Here is a 24,056-nt window from a genome sequence, read left to right on the forward strand (position 1 = left end):
TGTGTGTTCTGTGTGTTAGCTTCAGTAGCTTTAGCTTCAGGGTCACCGGTAAAGTTGGGAGTTGAACCGGCAGCTTCTCCCGCTCCTCCGCCGCGTGTGTCCGGTAACATCCGGTACCGGAAGCTCGTTGTGCAAACGACTCGGTTTGAAACGTGTCTCCTGCGGTTAGCTTTAGCGGCTAGCAGCTAGCACACCGCTCAGAGAGCAGCAGCTTTAAAGGAGACTGAGGTAGAAAGTAATCAAGTGCAGAAAGTAATCAAGTACCGAAAGTAATCAAGTGCAGAAAGTAATCAAGTGCAGAAAGTAATCAAGTACAGAAAGTAATCGAGTACAGAAAGTAATCGAGTACAGAAAGTAATCAAGTACAGAAAGTAATCGAGTACAGAAAGTAATCAAGTACAGAAAGTAATCGAGTACAGAAAGTAATCGAGTACCGAAAGTAATCGAGTACAGAAAGTAATCAAGTACATTTACTCAGAGTCTCTCATCAGTATTACATCACACGTGATCATCGAATATGAATCGATCAGCTGATCAACAGACAAATGACTGACAACCTCTGAATCACATGTTGGACTCGCTGCTTGTTTATTCATGATAGATAATAATGAATGTCGCGTTTTTAACTGTGACAAACTAATACACACGTGAATCAGATGTAAGCAGAGCAGGAGGAATATTATATTTTATCTTATAACCACAATAAGGATTTAAAGAGAAACTTTATATTGGTGATAGTACGAAGTTATTACTATTGTAATATAACTTTTTTCTCGTAACATTATTGTTATTGTAACAATTTTCGTTATATTACAACGTTATTCTCATAAAATTTTAAACAATTACAATAAAATTAAGTACTATCTCTTAAAATGTCAACATTATAATGAATGATTTTATTTTTGTATATTTTCACTTTTCCCTTTAAAAGTCCACTTTTTTGATTAATCAGATAAATGGAAAATGAACCTTTAGTCAATGTGGTTTTCTATCTGGGCACGGCCCAATTAAATTAAGTATTTCACCGATACAACAACAGTGTTAAACAAACAGTGGTTTCGTTCTGAAGTTATTTATCATGTGAAGATTTAGATATTTGTTCTGTCCCTGTGAGATTCATGTGTTTTGGTTCTAAACTGTTCAATGAAAAAACCAAGTCATTTAAAACCATCTCCTGAACTTCACGATCGTCTGAGTAAACAAGCGATTGAAAGATAATTGTGGTATGTTGTTGTGTTGCAGTAAAGAGGTTTTACTTTGTTGTAAACTGTTGGATTGTGTTAACCCGTTTAGCAGTGTGTTGTTATGTGTGAGCCTGTGTAGCAGTGTGTGTTGCTGTGTGTTGCTGTGTGTTAACCTGTGTAGCAGTGTGTGTTGCTGTGTGTTGCAGTGTGTGTTGACCTGTGTAGCAGTGTGTGTTGCTGTGTGTTGCAGTGTGTGAACCTGTTAACCTCTCGTGTTCAGCTCCTAACTGACCTCAGCAGGAAGGAGGCTGCAGGGCTCTGGAAGAAAACGTTGTTAATATCAAACTCAGTGAAACAGCTCGTCCTCTGTTTCCTTGAGATGTATTTCTGAGTGCAGCCTTTGTGGCTCTCACTTTCATGGCTGGTGACAAATCTCTGTCTTTGCTCAGACTCACTTCGCTGACATCTTCTTGGCTGCTTCCAGTTCTGCTCTGGCGGGAGAATGCTGGGGTTTGTTTGTTTAGTTTCTGCCGATAACAAACATCTTTTCTGCATTGTTTATTCTGCAAAATAAAAGCTTCCATATGTACAAACGTTAAATTGAATGGACCAATCAGGAGTGCCACTCCTAATTGTGTTGTATTTTACAATACAATAACCACAAAGATCCGTACCATTCTGTTTTAATGATGAACAATGATATGGTGTGTCTGTAAAAAGCTCATCTCGGCCAACTGATCACTTGATTGGGCTCTGATATTGGTTGTGTGAGATTACATCATCCAAACATTTCAGCGAATCAGATTTTGAAAACGCAGGCTGTGTGAAACACGCAGCCAATGACAGGTTTATAGTCTTAGTCCACATGTAGTTAGACTGTTTGACTTGTTGAACTTGAACTGGACACGTGACTCAGCCTGGTCTCCGTCCCCGAGCGGCTGCTGAGCTAATGACATCATCACTGTGGGCCCAAACTGCCCATTAGGCCTCCAAGGTGAGCGGCAGCGGGGGTTTTGTTACGCTGTCTCTGCTTCCATGGCCTAGAAAGCCTAATGTTCTGCATGAGAGACAAATCCCATTTGTGTCCCAGGCAGTGGGGCTGGATCCTCCCCAGCTTACAGTCAACACTGACACCCGTCCAGTAATCACCTTAGTTTTGGCTGAGCGAGCACGGTCATGGCCGGCATCGCACGCCGCGGCTCGGAGATGAATAAATATTGGGTGATGAGGTTAAAGAGATTATCCAGCAAATGACTTATTTCATACAAAGTGCCTCAGACAAAGTCAGACCAAGGGCCACACTCAGCCAGGAGGTTTTCTGTTGGTGCTGATGTCGGACTCTGTCCACGACCACAATCAGAAAACGACCTGCTCTGGTCTCTGTTCAAAATGGTTCCTGATGTTTACAGTGACCTTTGACATCCCACAAACGAATTCAAACTAAAGGTCATTTCAAACCAAGTCAGGATTTTTCATCCAAAATTGTCTCAGATGTAAGTAAATGAATTCACCCTCATGTTGTGTCAGTTAAAGTCGGACCCTGCAGTTCCTTATTTCAGTTTTCAGAGCAGGTTTGATTTGCTGCTGTCGTCCTCACTGCTCCTCTCCATTTTATCTCCTGTGCCAACGTTTTGGAACGAGTAGATTAATAATGACAGATTAAAATACAAATACGATAAATCTGTTGCACAGATTTGATGTGCAAAGTCCGTAAGGATCAAATAATATCTAAATAACCTGTATATCTTGTGTGATGTAACAAACACTGCAGCCTCTAGGGGGACGCCATCAGTTCCTTCATGTATATAGATTTTTCTACGAGGGCCTTCCCGTGTCCCGGTTCCTCTCAGCCTCGTGCATTCGAGCCCCATCAGCGAGCCGTCAGATCTCCATCTGCAGGCGGCCCCCGTCCTTAATGAAGCGCTCATCAGGAAAAATCCATCTGCTGCTGCCGGCCTTCTAATGGAAAAAAGAAACATCTCTCTCATATTGATAATGAGAATCTGTAATTAGAGCTTGGGTTGAGCGGCGGGCAGAGCGACACAAAGAGCTCAGAGTTGACTTGTTTGTCTGGAAGTCGCTTGTGACACGAGCAGAGACACTGACGAGAGCTGCAGACCTCGTGTGGATAATGAGGCAGAGGAGGAAGCAGCTGAACTCTGGTCTGAACGCGCTCGACTGTCCTGCTGGTAATCATGGTTAATCTGCTGGAAAAGTCTCCGTGATACGAAGAAGGAAAATCCACTTCACTGGCCACGTCGCACTCTTGGAAGCAGGTGGAGGTGAACTTTATGTTTCTGGTCATACTGTGACATTTACAGAACAGGCTGCACAGCTCAGGCCTCTTAAATCCTCCTGAACCCGAAGGCAACTTCTCGTATGTCCCTGCCGCTCAAGGACACCGCGAGACGGTCCTCTGCAGTGTTTGTTCAGAGACATGTTCTGAAGTCTTTGCAACTTCCCTACTCGAGCCCACTGGTTCCTACTGAAAACATAAATCTTTAAAAACAGCTCACAAATATATAGTTTCATTATTTAAAAAGTAATTTCCAAAAACAGCTGGACCCTAGTTTGAATTAAAAATGAGTCTGGTTGAAATGGAGCATCAGTCTGGAACACAACCCCCTGTAAAGCAGCAGATTAAGTTTTAGTATCTACTACAAAAACATATTCTATTATTAGATATATTAATAAGTGAGCTTGCAGGTGCTGGTATGTTCCTTCAGTTAGGTGAACAGTTCCCCTGCTTCATGCTAAGCTAAGCTAACTGGCGGCTGCTTGAAGAGAGAATGGTTCTGCACATCTCCCAGATTCTAAGACTATTCCTTTAATGATTAGAGGACTACGCTGCCACGTTCGGTAAACCTCATATAGCAGCATTTGTACGAGAACTCTACCTTAATTCCAACTGGCAGCAGTCACTTGATTGCAGCTGTTTCCATCCGTCACTCTCCCAAGTTTCCATCAAACTTATTTGTGGGTCAGGGCTTTTATTGGGCTCTGCTGCCCCTGCAAAGCCCAGGACTGCTGCCGAGGCAGAAGTGGAGCCGGTTTGGGGGAAATCTCTCAGCGGCCGGCTGTAATCAGCGTCGCTGCTGCTTTGCTGCATCCTCCCCTGTGGATTTATCGGTCTGGAAAACCTTTGGAACGCGAACATTAGTCACCGGCTGAGATGGAGTCTAGCCCAGAGACCCAGAAATTCAATTCTAGCAATCGAAGCAAAAACCGACCACAATGTCTCTGCTTGATAGTGACTGATGGGCTGACCTGGGGTCTGCTGCGTGGCTCTCGGTCCACAGATATTCATACCGCCTGTATCTGGCGCATCTGAATAAATTGCAAACGGTTAGTGGAATTGTGTTTGTTGAATCCCTGACCGATCGCTGCTTTTAGACATAAAGAGGCCTCGTCATCCTGAGCCCCCCCCCTGCCTTCATTCTGCTCTTTTAAAGAGCTGGAGCTCTTATTCCTGCGCCTGCTGCAGTCTCATAACCTCCAATAAGTGTTTGTTTATGATAACCTGTCGAGTCCAATGCCACAGCCTGTTACAGAGCTGCGTCTGTATACCGAGCCTCGGTTTGAATACTAATGCTGAGAGAGATGAGCTGCATTCACGTGTTTGTCACTCTGTCGACAATATGAATGCTTTTTCTGCAGAGTTGATAAAGAGCGCTCCCCCAGCAGAACTCACTTCAATGTGCTGGAGTGGAGTCGTCACCGCGTCATAAAGAAAAGCAACAGCGAGCGTCAGTCAATCACTAAACACCAGGAAGCAGAGGAACATTTCATCCCTTCATTATCCCTCCTTCTTATTCCCTTCATGCGTTTCCTCAGGTTTGCCATCAAGACCATATCATTTTTTTGCATTAATGAGTTTGGACACAATAGGAGAGAGTTTCTCTTCCTCTTCATGTTCGGCACAAACAAAATGGAAGAACAAAGTCAGATTTAGGCTTTTGTTTTGGCGAGGCTACGAAGTGAAGGAGTTATTAAAGCTTCGATGGCGTCTAACGTTTCCTTCAGAATCTCTGCCCACAGTTTTGAGTGATAGAACCAGGTCTGGTGCTGGGCTGGTTTCAGGCCGTCTCACCAGCTGGGAACAGCCCAGTCCGTCTGAGCGCTAGAAGGAAGACGAGGACGTCTCGTGCCAGACACAATCACACAGACACAGAAAAAACCACACAGATTTGACTTTGTAAGTCAAGCCTTAGAAATAATGATTCCTAAATCTGCATTTCTCTTTGGTTGCTCATAGAAACAGCTTCAACAATGACTAAACAAGATGTGAACTGGGGAGATAGAGTCACTGCAGACTCTGTGACAGTGAACGCAACATGTACTGAACCAATTTTAACCAGGAAGGTCAAACACCTCATTAATATTCAACACAAAATGGACTTTGTCTCCGCCGGGAGCCCCTCCAGAAAATATCTGGGAGATGTTCAGTGCTGTTGTGATTTGTAGAATGAACAAAGTGTAGATTCATTTAAAACAGGACGTTGATAATAGCTGTTGGTCGCAGCGACAGAATATTGTCTGTGTGATTCCCAAAAATTTGACATAGAAGCAAGTTATCCAGACAGCAGTAAAGGTCTGTGACAGCACTGTGCTGTGTAAAATGAATTTTTAATTAAAAACCAACCCAAGTAATAAAGTGTAGTGTGCAGGTGCCGTGTGTTCTGATCTGGACATTTAGCGAACAAGAGCAGAAAGTCCTTCTTCCTTTCAGCGTGACTTTGATGTGGGACCTGCTGTGTCAGCCACATGGTTTGAATGTGCCGACACAAAGCTACAGGAAACAAGGCGGTTTCAACACGAGTGCCGAGGGGCTGCGAGGTGCAGGAACCACTGAAGTGAGCGGAAACCTGGAAGCTCCACATCCCGCTTCCTCTGATGATACACTTGTTCACTGAGAGGAATTATGTGGCCGTGTGTGGAAGTGTAATGGCAATATGTTCACGTCAGGACGGATTGTTATGGTAGAATAGATTTTCTGCTGCGGCGCCGGAGTTTCCTCCCTCCAGCACATGGCGGGTAAGTGATGTCTTACAAAGCCCAACAGAAGCAGATCCCTGTGGTTAATGGGACGTAACGTTCAGCGAGGACACACTCCACACTGTACACCTGTGTGTGTGTGTGTGTGTGTGTGTGTGTGTGTGTGTGTGTGTGTGTGTGTGTGTGTGTGTGTGTGTGTGTGTGTGTGTGTGTGTGTGTGTGTGTGTGTGTGTGTGTGTGTGTGTGTGTGTGTGTCTGTGTGTGTATCACACTGTTGTACTTTAAATAAACACTAAAGCTCCCCAGGAACTGTGCTCTTTCACTTTCAGACCGTTCAGGCTCACATCAGTCTGGTGTTTATTTGTTCTGATGAAACCTGGAGTCAACACGTTGCATTTAATTTAATGATCAACAAGAAAACACTGAATGAACCAGAGTCATCTGTTCAGGCTGATTTCATCTGTAGTGAATTATTAGTATTTCATCATCTAACGAGTTGAATCTGAGCTGGTTCCAACATGTCGGCCTTTCCTACTTCTGGTTACTCTCCTGTTTCCTCGTTTCATTTGGAATCAGCTGAAGAACAGACATTAGTTCATATGTTGAACTGGATTTTATGTGTTTTAAGAATCAAACCTGAAATTTAATTCATACACAAAAGATGCTTGTCTGGTTTAATGGAGAAACAACTTGTTCCTTTGCATTTAACCAGAACCTCCATCTTCTCTGACCTGACCTGAGTCTCTGTAGTGACCCCCCCCCCCCCCCCCCTCGTCCTCCCCACCACCTCCTGCTGACTCTGCTTCATGTCTTAAAAACCTAAATGTGCCTCTGATCATACCCCCCCCCCACCCGAAACGCTCTCCTGGTCACGCTGCGGTCACAGACACTTGGCGGCTGGAGGAGGAGTGTGCTGAGGGACTACACTGCTCTTTTGATGATGTTTCATTTGAAGTCTTGAGATGTGGAGGTAATGGCTGCAGCAGATCTCCGGAGTGAGGACAGTGAACATCCAGACGAGGCTGTTAGCTGTTAGCTGAAGGCAGCGGTGCATGGCTGCTGCTGCTGCTGCTGCTGCCCGCTGCTCGGTCATTTCACGCCTGTCTGCGCTTCCTGGAGCGCGTCGTGAAAAGCAAAGTGGATGAAAAAGCGTCTGGGGAGAACAGGAGTTGTGTGTTTTCATTGTCAAATGTGCAGAGTTGACAGAAGGCTCCTTTTCCTGCATGTTGTGATAAAGCCCCAACATCACGTGTGTTAGGATGATATGTGAGGTTGTAATTACATTTAAAAAGGATGTTGCAGTTACAGGCCTCTCTGTGCATAGATTATGTATTTTTACAGTACAGTCACAACAATACACAAATACTTTATGAGATTTAAGATTTACATTCCCAGAATATGATTCATTTTACTATTATTGATGGTGTGTGTATATAATATATGTATTTAACCTTGACCGGTGGGAGGAAATGGAAAATCGTAATCCATCTTTATTAACAGTCAGTAAATACATTTTTAATCGCACTTATTGTTCACGTATCATAAACCTGAAGATAATATGAAGCTTCTCTGTCAGATAGATTAAGTGGATATGCTTTTATCTTTCTTGCTGATAATTGTGTGTAGGTTTATTATCAATGTGTCACCGGAACAAACACCTACGCAGCAACAAGCATCTTTTCAATTTTGGGATGCAAGATTGTGGTTGAGCCAGAATATTGAAATAAATGGTAGTAACACGTTGAAAGATGTAATATCAATTGAAAGAAAAGTTCAAAAAATATCCAAGTTACCTTAAGAAAAGTGTTGATTTCACTTTGTCGTTGGTGTCATTGTTTTGTTCTGCAGTGCTCGTCTGATTCTTCCTCGTGTGTTTCACTTGTTTCACACACGTCTGTAATATTCGTCTTTTCCTGTGTTAGCTGTGATCTCCTTCCTCTGTGCTTTTCTATTACTCTCCTGCTGCTGCATCGACCTGCTCTCCCCACAGGGATCGATGAAGTTTAATCAAACAAAGTCTAATCTAACCTGAGCGTGTTCACTTTCCTGCGTGTCGTCAAGGCTCTGATGTTTCCTGTGTTCCCCATGTCCTGTCCAGGTGATGGCCCAGCAGGCGACGGCGGGGTGGCGCTACGTGCGGGCGTTCGTCAGCGGCCTCTTCGTCGCCGTTCCAGTCACAGTCACCGTCCTCGATCGATTCGCCTACGTGGCTCGAGTGGAGGGAGCGTCGATGCAGGTGAGACACTACGACAAGGTCCACATCCACCAATCGGAGCTCGGTGCATCTGTCCTGTTTAAAGTACATGAGATGAACGGCTCCCGAGATTCCTCATTGTTTGGATTTCTCTCACTTCCTGAACATTTATATGGAAAAGAACAGGAAGGAGTTGGTAACTTCCTGCGACCCTCTGACCTTCTGTCTCTTCCATTAGTCGTCTTCATCCTCCTGCAGCTGTTGGACTTTGCCTCCATGTACCTGCAGAGTCTGAGGCTCACTCCCACTCACTCTCTGCTCTGAAGCTGGACCTTTTATTGAATTATTAGAATCAATATAAGTTATTGTTCAGAGCATTTTTCAATTCTAAACAGCTTGAGCATGATAGATACTAGAATTTAAAATGTATATACTTTGCCAGTTCAACAGTTCCAATCATTTCAGCTGTGAACGTCCGACTGAATCTTTGACTTTCATCTCTCACCTACACTTGAGCGTGGCGAGCTGAATTTATATGGCTGTGATGCCGACAGGGACTCGACTCGATGCTCTTGGGCGAAGCTCAGGAATCATAACACGGCTCAAGTCATTTTGAGATATTTAACATATCATATCTCTGAGGGCAGAGCCGAAGCTGAGGCTTGTTGGGCTGGAAGAGGTCGCTGCTGTGCGGCTGCACAACAGACACACAAACTGAGAACAATCAGTTGGTGGCGAAAGATTCAGATCTTAAGGAAATGCACATGTGTACAAAGACAACTGGACTTATTTGTGGTTCTACTTTTCCAATTGTACACATGTGCTGTTGAACATCTGAAGATACCAGGACCTGGATGACTGAGAATCTTCTCAGGACTCCAACGTGTCTTGAATCCAGATCTCGATCTGATTTTAACCTGATTATATTGACACCTGGTATTAAATGAGAAATGATTTCATGTTCAGAATCACTCTCCTCAGACTGTCCCGCGCTGCAGCTCCTCTTTTCAGCCTCTGTCTCAAACTCTTGGTTTTAGCTATTTAAGACCCGCCCCCTGATGATGCCCAGTCTGCTCTGATTGGTCAGCTGCTCAGCTGTGTGGTGATTGCTCAACCACTACTGGCTGCTAGGTCCTGCTGGTTTGGAACAGTCACATGTGATAATCTACACACATGTTGTATGTGGCTCGACAACACAAGGACATTAACACGCGTGTGCAGGACGGTGACAGTGTGTCTCTGAACCAATCAGAGCATCGGCCTCTGTCTCAGGTGCATCCTAACTGTCCTGGGGTCAGATGGTGGTTAATGAACCGTGTCCCACCTGCTCCACACACTCAGCACTTTCTGCTGAGTGTGTTGACCAGTAGTTACAGACAACTGTGCTGCAGGCAACACAACTTCCTCTACTCTCATCCATAAGAAAACCTCCTGCTCTCTCCTCCTCTGAGGAGCAGACAAGAACAAACCAGAAGAAGTGTCTGTTGGGCTTTGACCGAGCTGGTCTCCTGTCATGCAGCTCATTATCCCTGACATGTTGCATTATGCATAAAACAATCTGCTCTATTTTTAATGAGCATGAATATTAAAAACTGTGTGTTGCTCTTCGGCTTGTGTTGTGTGTTTGCGTAGCCGGGGTCACGAGGACGACCTGTGAGAACATTTGATCAAATCTTACAACAAATAACGAATGGTGGTTGTTGTAGAGCAGGAAACAGGTTTGTTAGATGAGATGTTTACACCGAACATTTGAGTAACTTATTAAAAGCATCAACACGAATATGAACTATATTCTTTCCTTTAATTCACTGCCACACAGAGTCGGGCTGAAGATGCTCTACTCCCCCGTCTCTGCTGCCGTTATTAAAAGTTGAAGACACGTTGACCCCGGGCGTGGGAGGGAGTCGTCTGCTGCCGGACGCTATCTTCTTTGCTAGACGTCAGAATGTTCCCTTGATGCCGTCTGGGAGACAGATCGCGTGCTACTGATTACTGCCGCTCACTGTGAGCTCCGTCTGTCGCCTTCATGAAATCAAACCACACATCTTGGCCCTTTGTGCTGTGGAGTCCCAGAGGCAGTGGAGCGTGAGGAAGAGACGACGTCCTCACGGGTCAAACAAACAAAGCTCTGCGTGGCGTTGTGGGGTTTTCAGACGCTGAATATCAGAGACAAGCTTTGGAAGAAGAACATGAAGATTTGGATCCACGATTCATTGCTTTTGCTGCAGATAGTGATTCTGTAACATGACAAATGTGTCTCTGTGGTCAGAGCTGCACAGTTTAACACGACTCTTGTCTATAGTTTGTTTTCTTACTGATACTAATTTAACAATTTGATTAATTTGACATTAAGTCATGACGTCTAACACTCAGTAAAATACATGCATGTTATAATACAGCAGTAATAAACCTGATGTGATTCCAGCTTCATCATCGTCACTGTGATTTTTACATTATTTAAAATTTAGTCTGATCAAATCTGTGTGTGTGTCGTCATGGTAACTGTTGTCTGATGTGATCAGTGATAGATGATGATCATTGTCTCAGCTGAGTTTCATATTTAAATTCTAAGACGGAGGAGGCCGAGGTTTACGACCCATACTGCAGTTAGCCACCAGGGGGCAATCAAGACGCTTTGGCTCCACTTCCGGGAGCTGTCATGGCGTCCATCTTTATTTACAGTCTACAAAAACGACTCACAGCTCAATGAGACATCTTCATTTATTCAGTTCGTCTCATTCCATTTACATTTTAAAAACCGGGAAAATTCTGCGAACATGTGAATAAATGACCAGTAACTTTATCTCTACTGTGTTCACTAGTGTTTACATGAGATTGAACGTAGAATCATATTCGGACAAATGTAACTGAGTAGTTTTTACAGTACTTTAGTCTCACAGGAGACATTTAAATTAGAAATTCACTCATTAAATTTCAGTCACGATTCCCACGAACATGGTAATCGTTCCAAAACACAGGTTTTTCACTCCGGTTGTTTTCACTACGTGTTGCCATGAAACGATGATGCATGTAATCCAGTGATGGGGTTTGTAATTCCACTTCACTGATGTGGGCCTCGCTCGCCCACAGCTGGGTCGGAGCGGGGCAGCTGGATTTCAGTCGGACAAACAAGAGTCATTCCAGGGAATCTTTGTTAGGTAAAGAGAGTCGGATGAGGAGCTGCACCTCCACCTCCTCAACAACACAACCAGCTTCTCTTACCGTGTCCTGCTGCTGTGTACGATCCTTGCCCATTTCCAAAAATGAAGCCAAAATGAAAGCTGCCATCTTGTGCATTTGGAGTCAGAGTCAGGGGCAGCAGCGGTCGTGGACCAACTGGACTGTAGCGTGATGAAGTATCCAGCTCTGACTGGAAACCTTGCAGCCTGACTGGGATATTTATTTTGGGGGACGACAGACGAGAGATATTGTGTCAGTCACCCGGGCGAGCGTGAAATGGCCTGTGCACATCCTGTTTAATGAAACAGTCACTGTGTTGTCGTGTTGCTCGTCAGGGCCTCATCACGTGGATCCTCCGACAGTGACACCGTCCAAGTTCTGAGAATAATGATGCTGTTGGGTGGGGGAAGAAGTGCTGGGGGGGGGGGGGGTAGACCAGCATAATAAAGCTGTCATGGAGGACTCGTGGTTGTTGGGAGCTCAGAGTTGAACATAGTGAAAGTGAATTTAGTCAAAATGACATTTAAACATCCCAAACATTGAAAGAGACGTGTTGCTCATAGTTAATTTACACCGTAAATAAAGATGGACGACATGACAGCTCCCAAAAGTGAAGCCAAAGCATCTTGATTGCCCCCTGGTGGCTGGCTGCAGTATAGGTCATAAACCCTGCCTCCTCCATGTTAGCAAACAATCTAAGTACACGTGGACTAAATGGGCTGAGACGTCATGACTGACGGCTGAGACTGACTTGTGATTGAGACGTCAAGCACCATGCGATCGCTACTGACTCCAAAAAACAAGATGGTGGCGCCTGTGTCCGAGATATTTTAGCTTCCGTTTGGTACAATGGGAGGAAGTGGAGAAGCGGCATCCATCTTTCTTTACAGGCTCTGTCTCTGTTACGTGGAGTTTAATTCTATAACTCCGTCTGTTCAGGGACAAAGTCAGTGGCTTGATAACAGGACTCTGCTGTAATGACCATGAGGGACGTCACTGAGGCGGCGTGATTCACAACCTTCAGGTCGATTAGAAGCTGAGCGAGAGAACGACAGAGAGCGAAAGGAGCTGATCAGCGGGAGACTTTTCCTTCTCCAACAGCTTTCTGAGGATTTTCTTCTGAAAATGTGTGGAAACTTATTTAAATGCAGATATTTCATCGTCTCTGAAATCTAGAAAATCCTTTTTTATAATGTGTGATCAGCATTTGTTCAGCAGAGCTCTTTGTAAAACTACTTTCATTTGGATAAAAGGGCAAAACTTTCAGTTGTAGCTCCATTAAATGTATTTTCATTATCTTTAACTTATACTCTGAATGTAGTCGAGTTAAAAGTTGAATAACTTAAACTAAATGGATGTGAAACCTCCAGTAATGAAACTCATCATTATCAACATGCACAAAATACATCAGGGGAATTAAAATTGGGACCATGAATGATTTTACAAATCTTTGAATGGACCAAAGTGCTAAATCAATACTTTAAAACAATTCTGGTTCCTAAACTCCAGAACGGACGCTTTTTCTTGCTGAGGCAAATTGGACGTTGAAATTTAACACAATAACTGTTATTGTTTAAAGTGTGTGTGACTTAAATATTCAAATATAAATAAGGGACATTCTTAACAAATTTACAGAATCATAATAGTAAGGATGGTGATAATTTAACACTAAATACAGAATAACAGGTCGCCATGATATTTAACAGCTGTATTGTTCAGTGTGGACGAGAAGCTGCTGCACACGCGTGTCCTTGTTCAGCTCGTATGTTCGTATGTGTCCAACAGAGAAACACGTGAGAGTCGTGGAAGTCGTCGACCTTTTGACCAAACTCTATTCAGGCCGTTTATTCTGCTCTATTACGCTGAGTCACCACTGCTCATCACCTCCTGTGTTTGGCGTGTGTGTGTGTGAGAATGTGTTCAGATTCATGTAAACTGTGTGTGTGTGTTTGTTTTTCAGCCGTCCCTGAACCCAGACAGCGGCTCGGACTGCGACGTCGTCCTCCTGAACCGCTGGAGCGTGAGGAACTACGAGGTCCAACGAGGAGACATCGTCTCCGTCTTGTGAGTAACTCAGGAAAAACTGTTTTATGAGAGAACACACAGTGCGATGATGGCAGGTCAGTTATCTGGTGGTGTCCGGTGTGTCTGTCGTTCTGAATCATGTCGGACGACCTCTGGACGACCTCTGGACGACCTGCTCATCGTTTCCTATGATTCCAAGTAGAAGAGCCTGAACCCTGTCTTCTGTGTACTGACCAGCAGGGGGCGACTCCACTGGTAGTTTCTATAGAAGTCTATAGAAAGTGACTCTACTTCTCACTTTATAACGTCAGGAAACATTTTCAGTTCATGTCTCAGTCTCTAGTTTCAAGTCTTTTTCAATTCAGCTGATGTTCATTTAGTAAATTATGATCATTTAGAGTCAAACAGACCATAAAGCACCGGGAGGGGGGGGGAACCACAGTGTTTGATAGGATGAGTCTGTCTCATCTGAGGGATTTGCTGAGTGACAAAGGTTCAGATGTTTCTGAGAGTTTCATCGTGGAGGCGCAGGAGAACGTCTCCGAACCCTGATTCCACCTGATCTGAGGCTGATGAAGACGAGCTGCACTTCCTGATGGTGAAGGTGCAGCAGTGCAGCGTCTCACAGCTGCACAGTGGAGCTAAAACAGAAAAATGGAGACACTGGTTCTATAAAGTTCATCTGAGCTCTGCAACACTTTGACATTTAGATTCAACCTGTCAACCTCGTGGCCTTTTCAGCTCCGTGCACCTCACCCCTCCTCCCTCTCTCCTCCCTTTTGTCTTCCATCTTAATGCCACCTCTTCCCCCTGCAGCCCTGTGAAGGGGGGGCTTTCTCCCCAAAGCAGCCCATAGTGGAGTTGTCCACACGTGAAACAGATCTGTATCAACTCTCCTCATTGGCAGGGATTTAGTTAAAATCCCCCATAAAGCCGCATCCATCATCCACCAAGAATATTGCCTCGGATTTAAATTTCAAATGTGATACTGCAGCGCTGCAGGGGGGGCTGAGTCCTGCTTATAATTGGCAGTCATTTTAAAGGAAAATTGTTCATGGGAATAGAGTCCATGGAGTAATATCTTATTTACAGAACCCCTCTCATTTTCAGTGGCGGCCGGTTGAGGGAAAGATTGTGTCCCTGTATTTGTGAGTGGGCGCACAGAGAGCTGAGCGCTGCCACGGGTGTTTGTCATGCTCTCAGCGCAGACCATTACAAACCTGATTGATTTTATGTTCGGCTGTGAACAGAATCATTTGCCTCTGAGCGGCCTCAGAACGGATTCCTGCAAAACATAATTTTCTCTCGCATGGGGAGGAAATGTTTCTTGCGGGTTATAAATTGGCGTCACCGAGATGAATAGAGTCCCCGCTGCTGCTTGGTTTATGTTTACGTGGAAGGGCGTGATGACAGCCATGTTGGCTCAGCGGGGGATCGGTGAATATTCATTGAAAACTCTGCAGCCACTGAAACCTTCAGAAGAGCCGCTCCTCATCGTCCTATCGGTGTTTGCTTTGAGTCAAGGAGCTCAGTAACGGCGGCTGCCATCTTTAGCTCGGACTGACTCTGACTCTCTGCTCAGTGAGTCGAGCAAGGCACTAACAAGTCTGATTCTCCCTGAGGAGGCACCGAAGGAAAAGTTCACCCAGAGGTCCTGGACGAAAACCACTCTGGTGACAGAACCTTTTGTAAAAAGGCAAAATCCACTGAAGCAACTAAGTAACAGCTGATCTCTGAATGTGAACTCGTCTGTGTGACAGGTTTTTATTTCTCAGTGACATCATGTTTTTGTGTAACTTCTCAATGCCTGGATACACGTCAGGTAACGTCTGTGTCCTGGGGTTGCACTGCTTGAAGGAAGGATTGGAGAAATGCTCTGTGACACATCCTCCACACACGGTATCCTCCCTGTTAGCAGCTAAGCACACAGGAAACCCTGTGACACCAGGAAGCAAAAACACAATACTCACAAAGGTGCATTTACAACGTTTATATACAAATGACACAGCTGCTGGGTTTTAACAATCCTAACGCTTACAGTTACATAGAACCTCACATCGTCTACAGAACAAATACAATGATTCACTCTGACCAGAAACCGGTCTGATTATGTTCCACTCAGGAGCGTCGGCTGAGCCAAGTGGACACTCGCTGATCAGATTCACTGTTTGGACTAATATCATCCTGATGTTGTGCCTCAGCCAGATGTGAAAGAATCACGTGTTTCACCTCTGATCTCTAACAGCAGACACAGTTTTTAAAGTTTAGAACTAAATCAGGAGCTAAGAATCTTAAAGGAGAAGTCATGACAGCGATCAAACTCCTGCAGCCCTGCGACGCTTCATTTGAATACGTCGTGTCGTTCAGTTCTTTACAAACACTTTGTTTTTCCTCTTGTTCTCTCGAACCCACACGCCTCCTTCACAAACGTCTCCAGGGATCAGGACAGACGCCAAAACCATGTATTTAGTTTTTAGTTGATTTTTCACAAATGCTAGAAGACACTGGGGAGAAGCAAAGAACAAAAAAGAGGAGAGGCAATGAAGTACAAACTGTTCAGGTGAGGAAACATGAAAACCCCGCAGGGCTTCTGAAACGTCTCAGCCTGAACGAGATGAAAAACACACGGAAATGACAAGAGAAGGAAAAACGACAGTGTAGAAATAACAAGGAGATGAAGTGAGAGGCCAAAAATACATGAGGCCTGTGTTTGAGGCGTCAAGATGCAGAGTGCATGCTGGGTAATGGAGCTATATTTGATTTAGCTGGAAGAACAGACTTCCTGTTGAAATAGATATTCGGCTCAGTTTGTTAAATGATGTGACTTTGTTTAAATGTTCGGTTTCTTTCCTTCAGCCTCCAGTGGACAATTCTGAAATAAACCGTCCCATAACTTCACCGATGAGTCGTTCTCAGACACTTTCCATAACTTTTCTTTGACTTGTCACAGTCCTGACAGCGACGGCTCATCAGTGTAATCAAAGTCCATCGTGTTATATTTTCAACACATTCAAATAAGAAATAAACCTTCAGATGTCAGAGTCTTTTCATTACGTTCCACCCGTCCTGTCGGCACGCCTTCACTCAGCCTGATCACACTGTTTCTCACATGGTTTCATCTGCTGTCGTGAGGAGTCGAGGAAGTGAGCGGAACAAGTTGTGGCGTCTCAGCTGCTGCTCACATATTGATATTTGCGGTCAGACGCCTGTTCAGCGGAGCAGGAGATGAAGTGCTCACAACGTCTTACTGTCAAAGATTCACGAGCACGTGGACTGCTAATTATGGAGTAAATAATCAGGTGTGATACAGTAAAATCACTCAGACATCGACCTCCACGCCGCTCACATCTGTACGTGTGCTGCACATGAAGCTTTAACACATCATTGGTTCGTTGAACTCAGAACCTCCTCGTGTTGTTTTCTCAAACCTCTTTGGATGTAGAATTTATTTCCCTTCGTGTTCCAGCTCGTAGCAGTGACGCGGGAATAAAGAGCAGAATCTTAAACGTGCGTTGAATCCACATGCTGAGAAGCTGTGAGTCGTGTTTACGTGAACACGTTCGTCTGTTAGTTCTCCGTACAAACGAGAGTTAGAGCACAGTTGGTCGAGGACGGCTGAGAGTCCCTAATCTATAGGACTACACATGGAATTCATGGGGGGGGTCTGGAACTAATTTCCATTGAATTGGTATTAAAGCTTCTCTAATTAAATAGTCCCACAGAGGCCTCGGTCTTAAAGAGGAAAAACACTGGTTCAGCAGCTCGACCAATCGTAGCCTCCGTGTGAGGCAGACGTACAGGTGCGATCCCCAGTAAAATATGAACTTTGCTCTGTAAAGATTTTAACTCTTGATGATACCTGCTGGTTTTAAACACTTTGGTCTGTCGCACGTCGGACAGGAGGAAAGGTCAGAGAGGAACTGAGGAGTCAACACGTATGTCAGTAATTATCAGAAGCAGCAAATGATGATGACAAATGATTGATCGTCACATGACTTGTTTTAGATATGCATCGTCCCCAGAGGATGAACTCTTAAGACTTTTCCTGCTGCGCCACCAGCAGCTCAAAGGTTTCTCTAATTCTATCACATAGAACTTGATGGAACGACAAAAACATTTTATTTGATTCTCTTAAGATGAATCCTACTGATTCTCAATGTGCCTCTAGCGCCACCATGAGCTTCACATTTGCAGTTTTTTAGTGAAATACCTGCGCAGCAGTTGGAACTTGGGGCGAATGTATGCTTAACGATAGATACGTATCTGGAAATAAACGGAGCCCTCGGCTCGTACCTGAAGCTTCCAGACGAATGAAGCAGCACCACAGGAGGTTGTGGGGAGCAGAGTCGCTCCTAGTTCAACAAAGCTTTGCCTCTTTCTGAAGGAGAATCACGACCTCGTCCACCATCGTTTGTTCTCAAGGAGCCTTACAGTGGATTTAAGACCCTGATGATAAAACATACTGGTTAATCAGGTGAATTTAGAACAAACCCTGTTTCCCATCATCAGTTATAAAGATAATAGATTGTTGAAGAAGACCAACTGGTTTATTTCCTCTCCTCCTGATGTGTGCAGTTGAGCAGGATGTGTTGGCGTTGTCCGCCCTCCATGGGTGTTGCTCCTCTTTCGGGGATTCGCCTCCTTCCTCTGCCTCGCACCAACATCAAAGCCGACAGTCTGCTGCTCCCGAGCGAGCCGGGAGTTACTTCCACGTGTACGATTTCCTCGTGCATCCGTTTAGCGGCAGCACGTCGCTCCCTCCCATCGCCGCCAGTGGGTTGACATAATGAGGGCACGGTGAAGGCTGCACGTTAAAGCCAGAGGGAGCGACACACTCAGAGGCAGCAGGTGGAGGGAGAAGGAACCAATCAGGGAGCAGCTTCCTATCATATGACATAAATACACACATCCTTTCATTTCATGGCCTTTCTTCTGTCTCTCACTGTGATGAAGGCGACTGGTTGTGGAGTGTGGGGGTGGACGGAATAACAAGAACACAATCAGCTCCACAACAAACTCTCAGGTTCACAGTGTCGGATTCAGCGTTTCCCTCAGGCTGCTCGTTAGCTCTTTACTGGTGCTGTTACATTAGATCATGGAGTGAGATGCTGCTGATACTTACCTTTAATGAGGTGTTTTATTAGAATAAAAAGCAGTGATGCACATGTCAGTGTTGTAATACTTGAGTCCAGGACTCATCTCGGACTCGAGCAGTTACTGTAATTACCCTCGTGAGCAGGATTCAAGTCGCTCACCAAGTGTTCCTGCTGTGAGACTCGTTAGCTTCTCCAGAGACGAGGTTTGAAGCGGGAGCTTTTTAGACCCTCGCTCACATCGACGTGCACGACATGCATCACGTGTAACAGATCTGTCATCTCCATGGTGACTCAAGGTCTTTGAAGTCTGTGTTTTTCGTGTGTGTTTTTCTAATCTGTCCGACCGAGCACATTGAGTCAGATGCGTTTAATTATTCTGTTTGTTTCTAAAATTCACAGTTGGAGATTAAATGGAGCAATGAGGAGGATTTTGTTTCCTCTCACTTCTTGAAAAACATCGGTTCCGTCCAAGTCGTCAGGAACAAGGAGAATTTCATCTTCTGATCAAGGAGCTGACAAATTATCCCGATGACTTTGTAATAATTCCTCTGATCCAGTTAATCTTGAACACCTCAAACAATCAGAAACGCCTCGGAGTCAGTGTCTAAACCGGATTTACACAACATGTTTATTTAGAAACGTGCGACCGCTTTGGAGGAAGAATGTGGAGTTGATGTGTAAAGACCTCCGGTCGGTTTAAAGACTTTACCCTCGTCCTGCTGCTTCCTGCAGCAGAGAACTGTTGCTCCTCACTCATTCTCCCCACGTGGAGAGGAAACATTAAACCCGACAGCATCAGTGAATCTGAATGTGTAAACAGCTTTAACTGGGACATGTGGAGCTGCGCTGGAAGCCACAGCTGCTCGTCCTCCCTTTAACCCCGCGTTGGAAACGAGCTTTGATCCAGGCTAAGTCTTCTGCTGCCGGGAGGCTTTCCTGTGGCCCCCGCGCTCCCAGCAGGCTCGGTGTCACCACTGGTTTAACACGGTTATGTTAATCGGCCGTGCGGTGGTGCAGCATTAAAAGCCAGCGCTGGGATTTAAACCCACTGAAGACTCAGCAAGAACCCTGCTCCTAAACTCTTAATAATAACTGTTTCCTCCAGATTGATGTTTACTTTCATTTTGCCGTCACGCCGTCTGACCAGCGGCGATCATGAAGAATTAACAGAGGATTTTCTTTTTATATCTCTGAGTTATATAACCAAGAACTGGGGTTTTCAGTGTAGTTTTACAGCTAAATCAATACATGGTTTTATAGAGGAGTAAATTTACTGCAATACAATATACTGCATCTCACCGCTCCATTAAATCACGACTCAGCGTTTCATTTTCAAGGTAATGATGACAAATTAAGACGACATAAACCTTGAGTATAGTGGAGTTAATATTTCAGCTCTTTTACCAATCAGCTTATGAGCTTAGATTTTTACAGCGTTTCCCTCCAACTTCCTCCTGAAGAAGATTCAGAGTCTGAAGAAACAGTTTCCTGATTCCCTCTCCACCAATCAGGAGTCAGTCTCAGCTGTCAATCATCACGTCTCAGCTGTCAATCATCACGTCTCAGCCTGGTTTTATATCATCAAACAACTGATTCAAACCAAACTGATCAGAAACACTTGAACAAACATCAGTGAGATAAGAACGAGCTGAAATGACAGAAACATCTTTGAAAAACATTTATTTAACGTCTACTTTGATTTGTTTTTGTTCGGTCCATGTCCCATCTGCTAACATGGAGGAGGTTTATGCAGCCAGCCACCAGGGGGCGATAGAGATGCTTTGGCTTCACTTTTCTTTATTTACAATCTATAGTTGGAACCAATGACTGACGACATGTCTCCACTTCCTCCCACTGTACAAAAATGAAGCCAAAATATCCCAAACTGCTTCACGTCAAAGTCAACAGATGGAAACCAACGGCTCCCCAACAGGAAATCTTTGGTTTTCAAATGAGAGACGTTAGTGATGCTGGTCACACCTGAGGCTGATGGATGAGAATCAAGACGCCTGGAGGACGCCGATGTCCCGGGGGACATGGAGCGGAGACGCACACGGTGCCGTAGGTTCGGCCCTGTGGAGGATGCACCCCCGCAAACGTTTGACGAGTAACCAATTACAGGCTGTCGCTTCACAAACAACAGTGAGACTTTTTCACAGACTGATTTATTGGATGATTTGATGGATAATGTAAGTTTAGAGGTGAATGAATGTGCCATCGTCGTTCTGCTGGGAAACATAACGGCCTCCACGTCCTCCCCGAACAGCTGCGACAGTGATGCTCTTCAGCGTTAAAGCTGCTTCCTCCTCTTCCTCCTCATCCATCTGCTGTGGAAAGCTCAGCCTCTGACGTTTTACACAGCGACGACTGGGTGGCCTGTGTTTGAGCCGCAGGAAACTGCTGAGAGCCATCATGAGAGGCAGAGATGACTGATGGTGCAGCATCCACCTGTTACCTTGGCAACCACAGATGGAGAGGGGAGGAGAAGGAGGGAGAGGGAGGGAGAGGAAGAGGCAAAGAGGAAGCCAGGTTGTCTGGATGCGGCGTCATGATTGACAGAACTGGCACAGAACACACGGAGAGCGTGGAAGTGGCGTCTCGCGCTGAGAGTCGAACGAGAAGAAAGAAGCTTACAGGCGACGGCTGCGAGATTCAACATGACGAGTCCTGATCGGCTTCACGTGGATTATTACTCCTTATAGCCGGCTCCGCAGGCGGCCTGACTCGAATGTTTGATGCCAGAAGTTCTCAAACTGTGGGTTATCCCAGTCAGACGCTGCATTAAACTTTTACAGCGTCGGTGGAATGCACAGCTGTCTGAGGCCCGCGCGTGGCGTTCGCTCGGGGATTAGCGGGATAATTCCTCGTCTGATACTCGGGGTCCTGATGTAACCACAGAGCTGCCCTTGCTGTGCCTTTGTCATTTGTCATGTTTAAAGCTGAGCTGTTGAGGGAGTGGAGGGCTTTGTTGTGAGGGGGCGTTTGTTGGGGGGGTGACGAGCCTCAGGCTGCGCATCGTATTTCATCGTTTAAGCGGCGACTCGCCTCCTAACTCCCGCTGTCCGGCTCAGAGGGGAGATATCAGTGGGAGGCTGCGTGCCGACAGCTCTGAGGCCTCTGAGGACCTTAGTGAAGACCACACCCCGGTCAATACGGGGTTTAGTGTCAGGGGCTGAAGCTGCGCAGCCTGAGAAACGTTCATCTTTATCGACTGACGGCAGTTTGTGTGTTTAACTGAAATTCAGACGGAGGCAGAGTCGGTCGGCTGTTTGACAGTTTGACATAAAGTCAAATAACCTCCTTTAAACTGCCTCTTTCAAAATAAAGTTACCAAGAAAGTAACACAGAAGCAACCGGGTCCTGTACAAGTAGAGATTTGTGCTCACGTACACTTTTAGTATGAATCCCACGCACTGTTTTATAAATGAGTACCCACATGTTCTGAAATGTTCTTTATTCTAATTTGAGCAACTTTATTCTGCTTTGGATTTTACAGATCTGAAAATGAATCTGAGGGAATTCAGTTCAATAAATTGACTACATTGCTGATTTTCTAACAAACCACCACTGATGACACGGAGCTCACATGTAAAACATCACATGTAACCATGTCACACAGATGTGGACAGTGGATGGACAGATGTTTGGCAGAATATGAGACGGACTGATTCCTTGAGACTGTTTCTCATATGAATCATGAGACAAAAGAGAAAATCTTCCCAGGAACAAACATCAAGGACAAAGAGTCTGTGTCTTTTACTAAATCATGTTCTGTTTCAGAAACTCTGCAAATGTGCAAAACTTAGATTCGATTTGATGTTTTACCATCAAGAATTAGAAAAGTGTTAATCAACACTAAACGTCTCCGCTCCAAACAAAGAGCAGGAAACGAGTTGCAGGCTCTTTGTGATGTTCTCCTGTTTCGGGGGTTCCCTCCTGTTTCTCATCAGCTCCTGCTAATTGGAAGCTTTGCTCCGAACCTGTCGCTGAATGACTAAACGCTGCAGTGAAACCACTGAGTGTTGTTTTCACGCCTGAGCTACAAAGTGAAGATGGGAATGAGGAACATTTCATCTGCAGCGTTTTCTTCTCTTTCGATGATTCGAACCATTTCACACTAAAACACAGACCTGGTCTCAGACCTGGAAGTTACTGAGATTTACATGGACACTAATAATCTTGATAATATTGACCTTATTCTGAATAAGACATTATTTAAATGATGGTGTTATATTGTTATATATATGTTACAGAGCAAAGTCTGTAAACCGGACCTGAAATAGTTTAATGCACAATACAAACATAAGAGTAACATCCAAGAAAGCTGAATAATACAATGTCACTTCAAATCAAAGACAGTGATAAGATGCAAAATCTAAACAAATAAAACATCATTTAAAACTAATGGCAAATGAAAAGGACAAAAGAAACATAAGTAAACACAATCAAGCTAAAGTATGTTTTGAGGTTTAATTTTCTGTAACTCAGGTCGGATTAGTCTTGATTTGATTATTGATTATTCTGAGTATGATCTTATTCAGGTTAACGTAATCAGAAAATGATTCTTATTCCGATTATTGTTTGAATCTGTTTAATCTCAGAATGTTGTGTCCATGTGACCGTGTCGACTTCTGTCTGTCGACTGGTTTGTTTGAGAAGCTCCTGAGCAGATTTACGTTTTGAAGACAACCAGGAAAGAAACTTATCTTTTTCTTCAGCCTTGTCAGATAAAATGTTTTTCAATATTTTTGTTGATTTCTCAGAGAATAATTTATCAATCTTCTATTTAGAGGACTGATATTTCTGTGAGGGATTTGGTGGATTTAAATGTGGTTTCATAAGTTGAGTCTTTATGGAGGAATGTGCTCAACTGTCTTATTTTTTATTGGTTGTTTCCATGAAATCCCACAAAAACCCAAAGATGTGTCAGCACTTTGTGACTTTGCTTCTCCGCCTGCGGCTCTCGGCTCCAAAATGGCTGCTCGTTAAACCGCAAAATCAAATTTTCAATTTCTACACAAGCTAATTTAGAGAGTTTGATGAGAGTGTTTAGCCTTTGGAGTTATTAGATTTAATGGAGCTGAATATGAGAACTTGATGTCACCAATAACCGTTTATTTGTAATTTGATCTCTTTTATTAGATGAGACTGAAGGTCAGGACACTGAAACACGACGTCCTGGGCCTGAATGGCATCAGAATGAATCCCAAACTGTAGAATAGTTCCTGGTCCAGCAGAGTCGCCTCAGGAGAGCTGGTGCTGCAGAGAGAAACCTCATATAAAGATGTCGTGTTAGATGCAGATTGTTGTATTAACCTGAACGGACATAAATCAGCACCAGCCAACTTTTTGCATGTGGACACAGCAGAGTGTCTCATTCAG

General features: G+C 44.5%; 1 protein-coding gene across 7 annotated transcripts in view; it reads left to right on the forward strand.

The window, feature by feature from the left end:
- Nucleotides 1–24,056, forward strand: part of immp2l (inner mitochondrial membrane peptidase subunit 2) — an 89,795-nt gene that overhangs the window by 577 nt on the left and 65,162 nt on the right. For 3 of the 7 annotated variants that reach the window (XM_034589323.1, XM_034589324.1, XM_034589319.1), the window contains exons 2-3: nucleotides 8,278–8,415; nucleotides 13,514–13,617. In XM_034589323.1, coding sequence (XP_034445214.1) covers nucleotides 8,281–8,415; nucleotides 13,514–13,617 — 239 coding nt within the window. In that variant the 5' untranslated portion in view covers nucleotides 8,278–8,280. Of the gene's footprint in view, nucleotides 1–30; nucleotides 229–4,174; nucleotides 4,530–6,050; nucleotides 6,219–8,277; nucleotides 8,416–13,513; nucleotides 13,618–24,056 lie in introns of those variants that run through there. The other 4 variants (XM_034589322.1, XM_034589325.1, XM_034589320.1 and 1 more) reach the window with 3 other exon arrangements.

Source organism: Hippoglossus hippoglossus, chromosome 6 (genome assembly GCF_009819705.1).
Source record: "Hippoglossus hippoglossus isolate fHipHip1 chromosome 6, fHipHip1.pri, whole genome shotgun sequence".
NCBI lineage: Eukaryota > Metazoa > Chordata > Actinopteri > Pleuronectiformes > Pleuronectidae > Hippoglossus > Hippoglossus hippoglossus.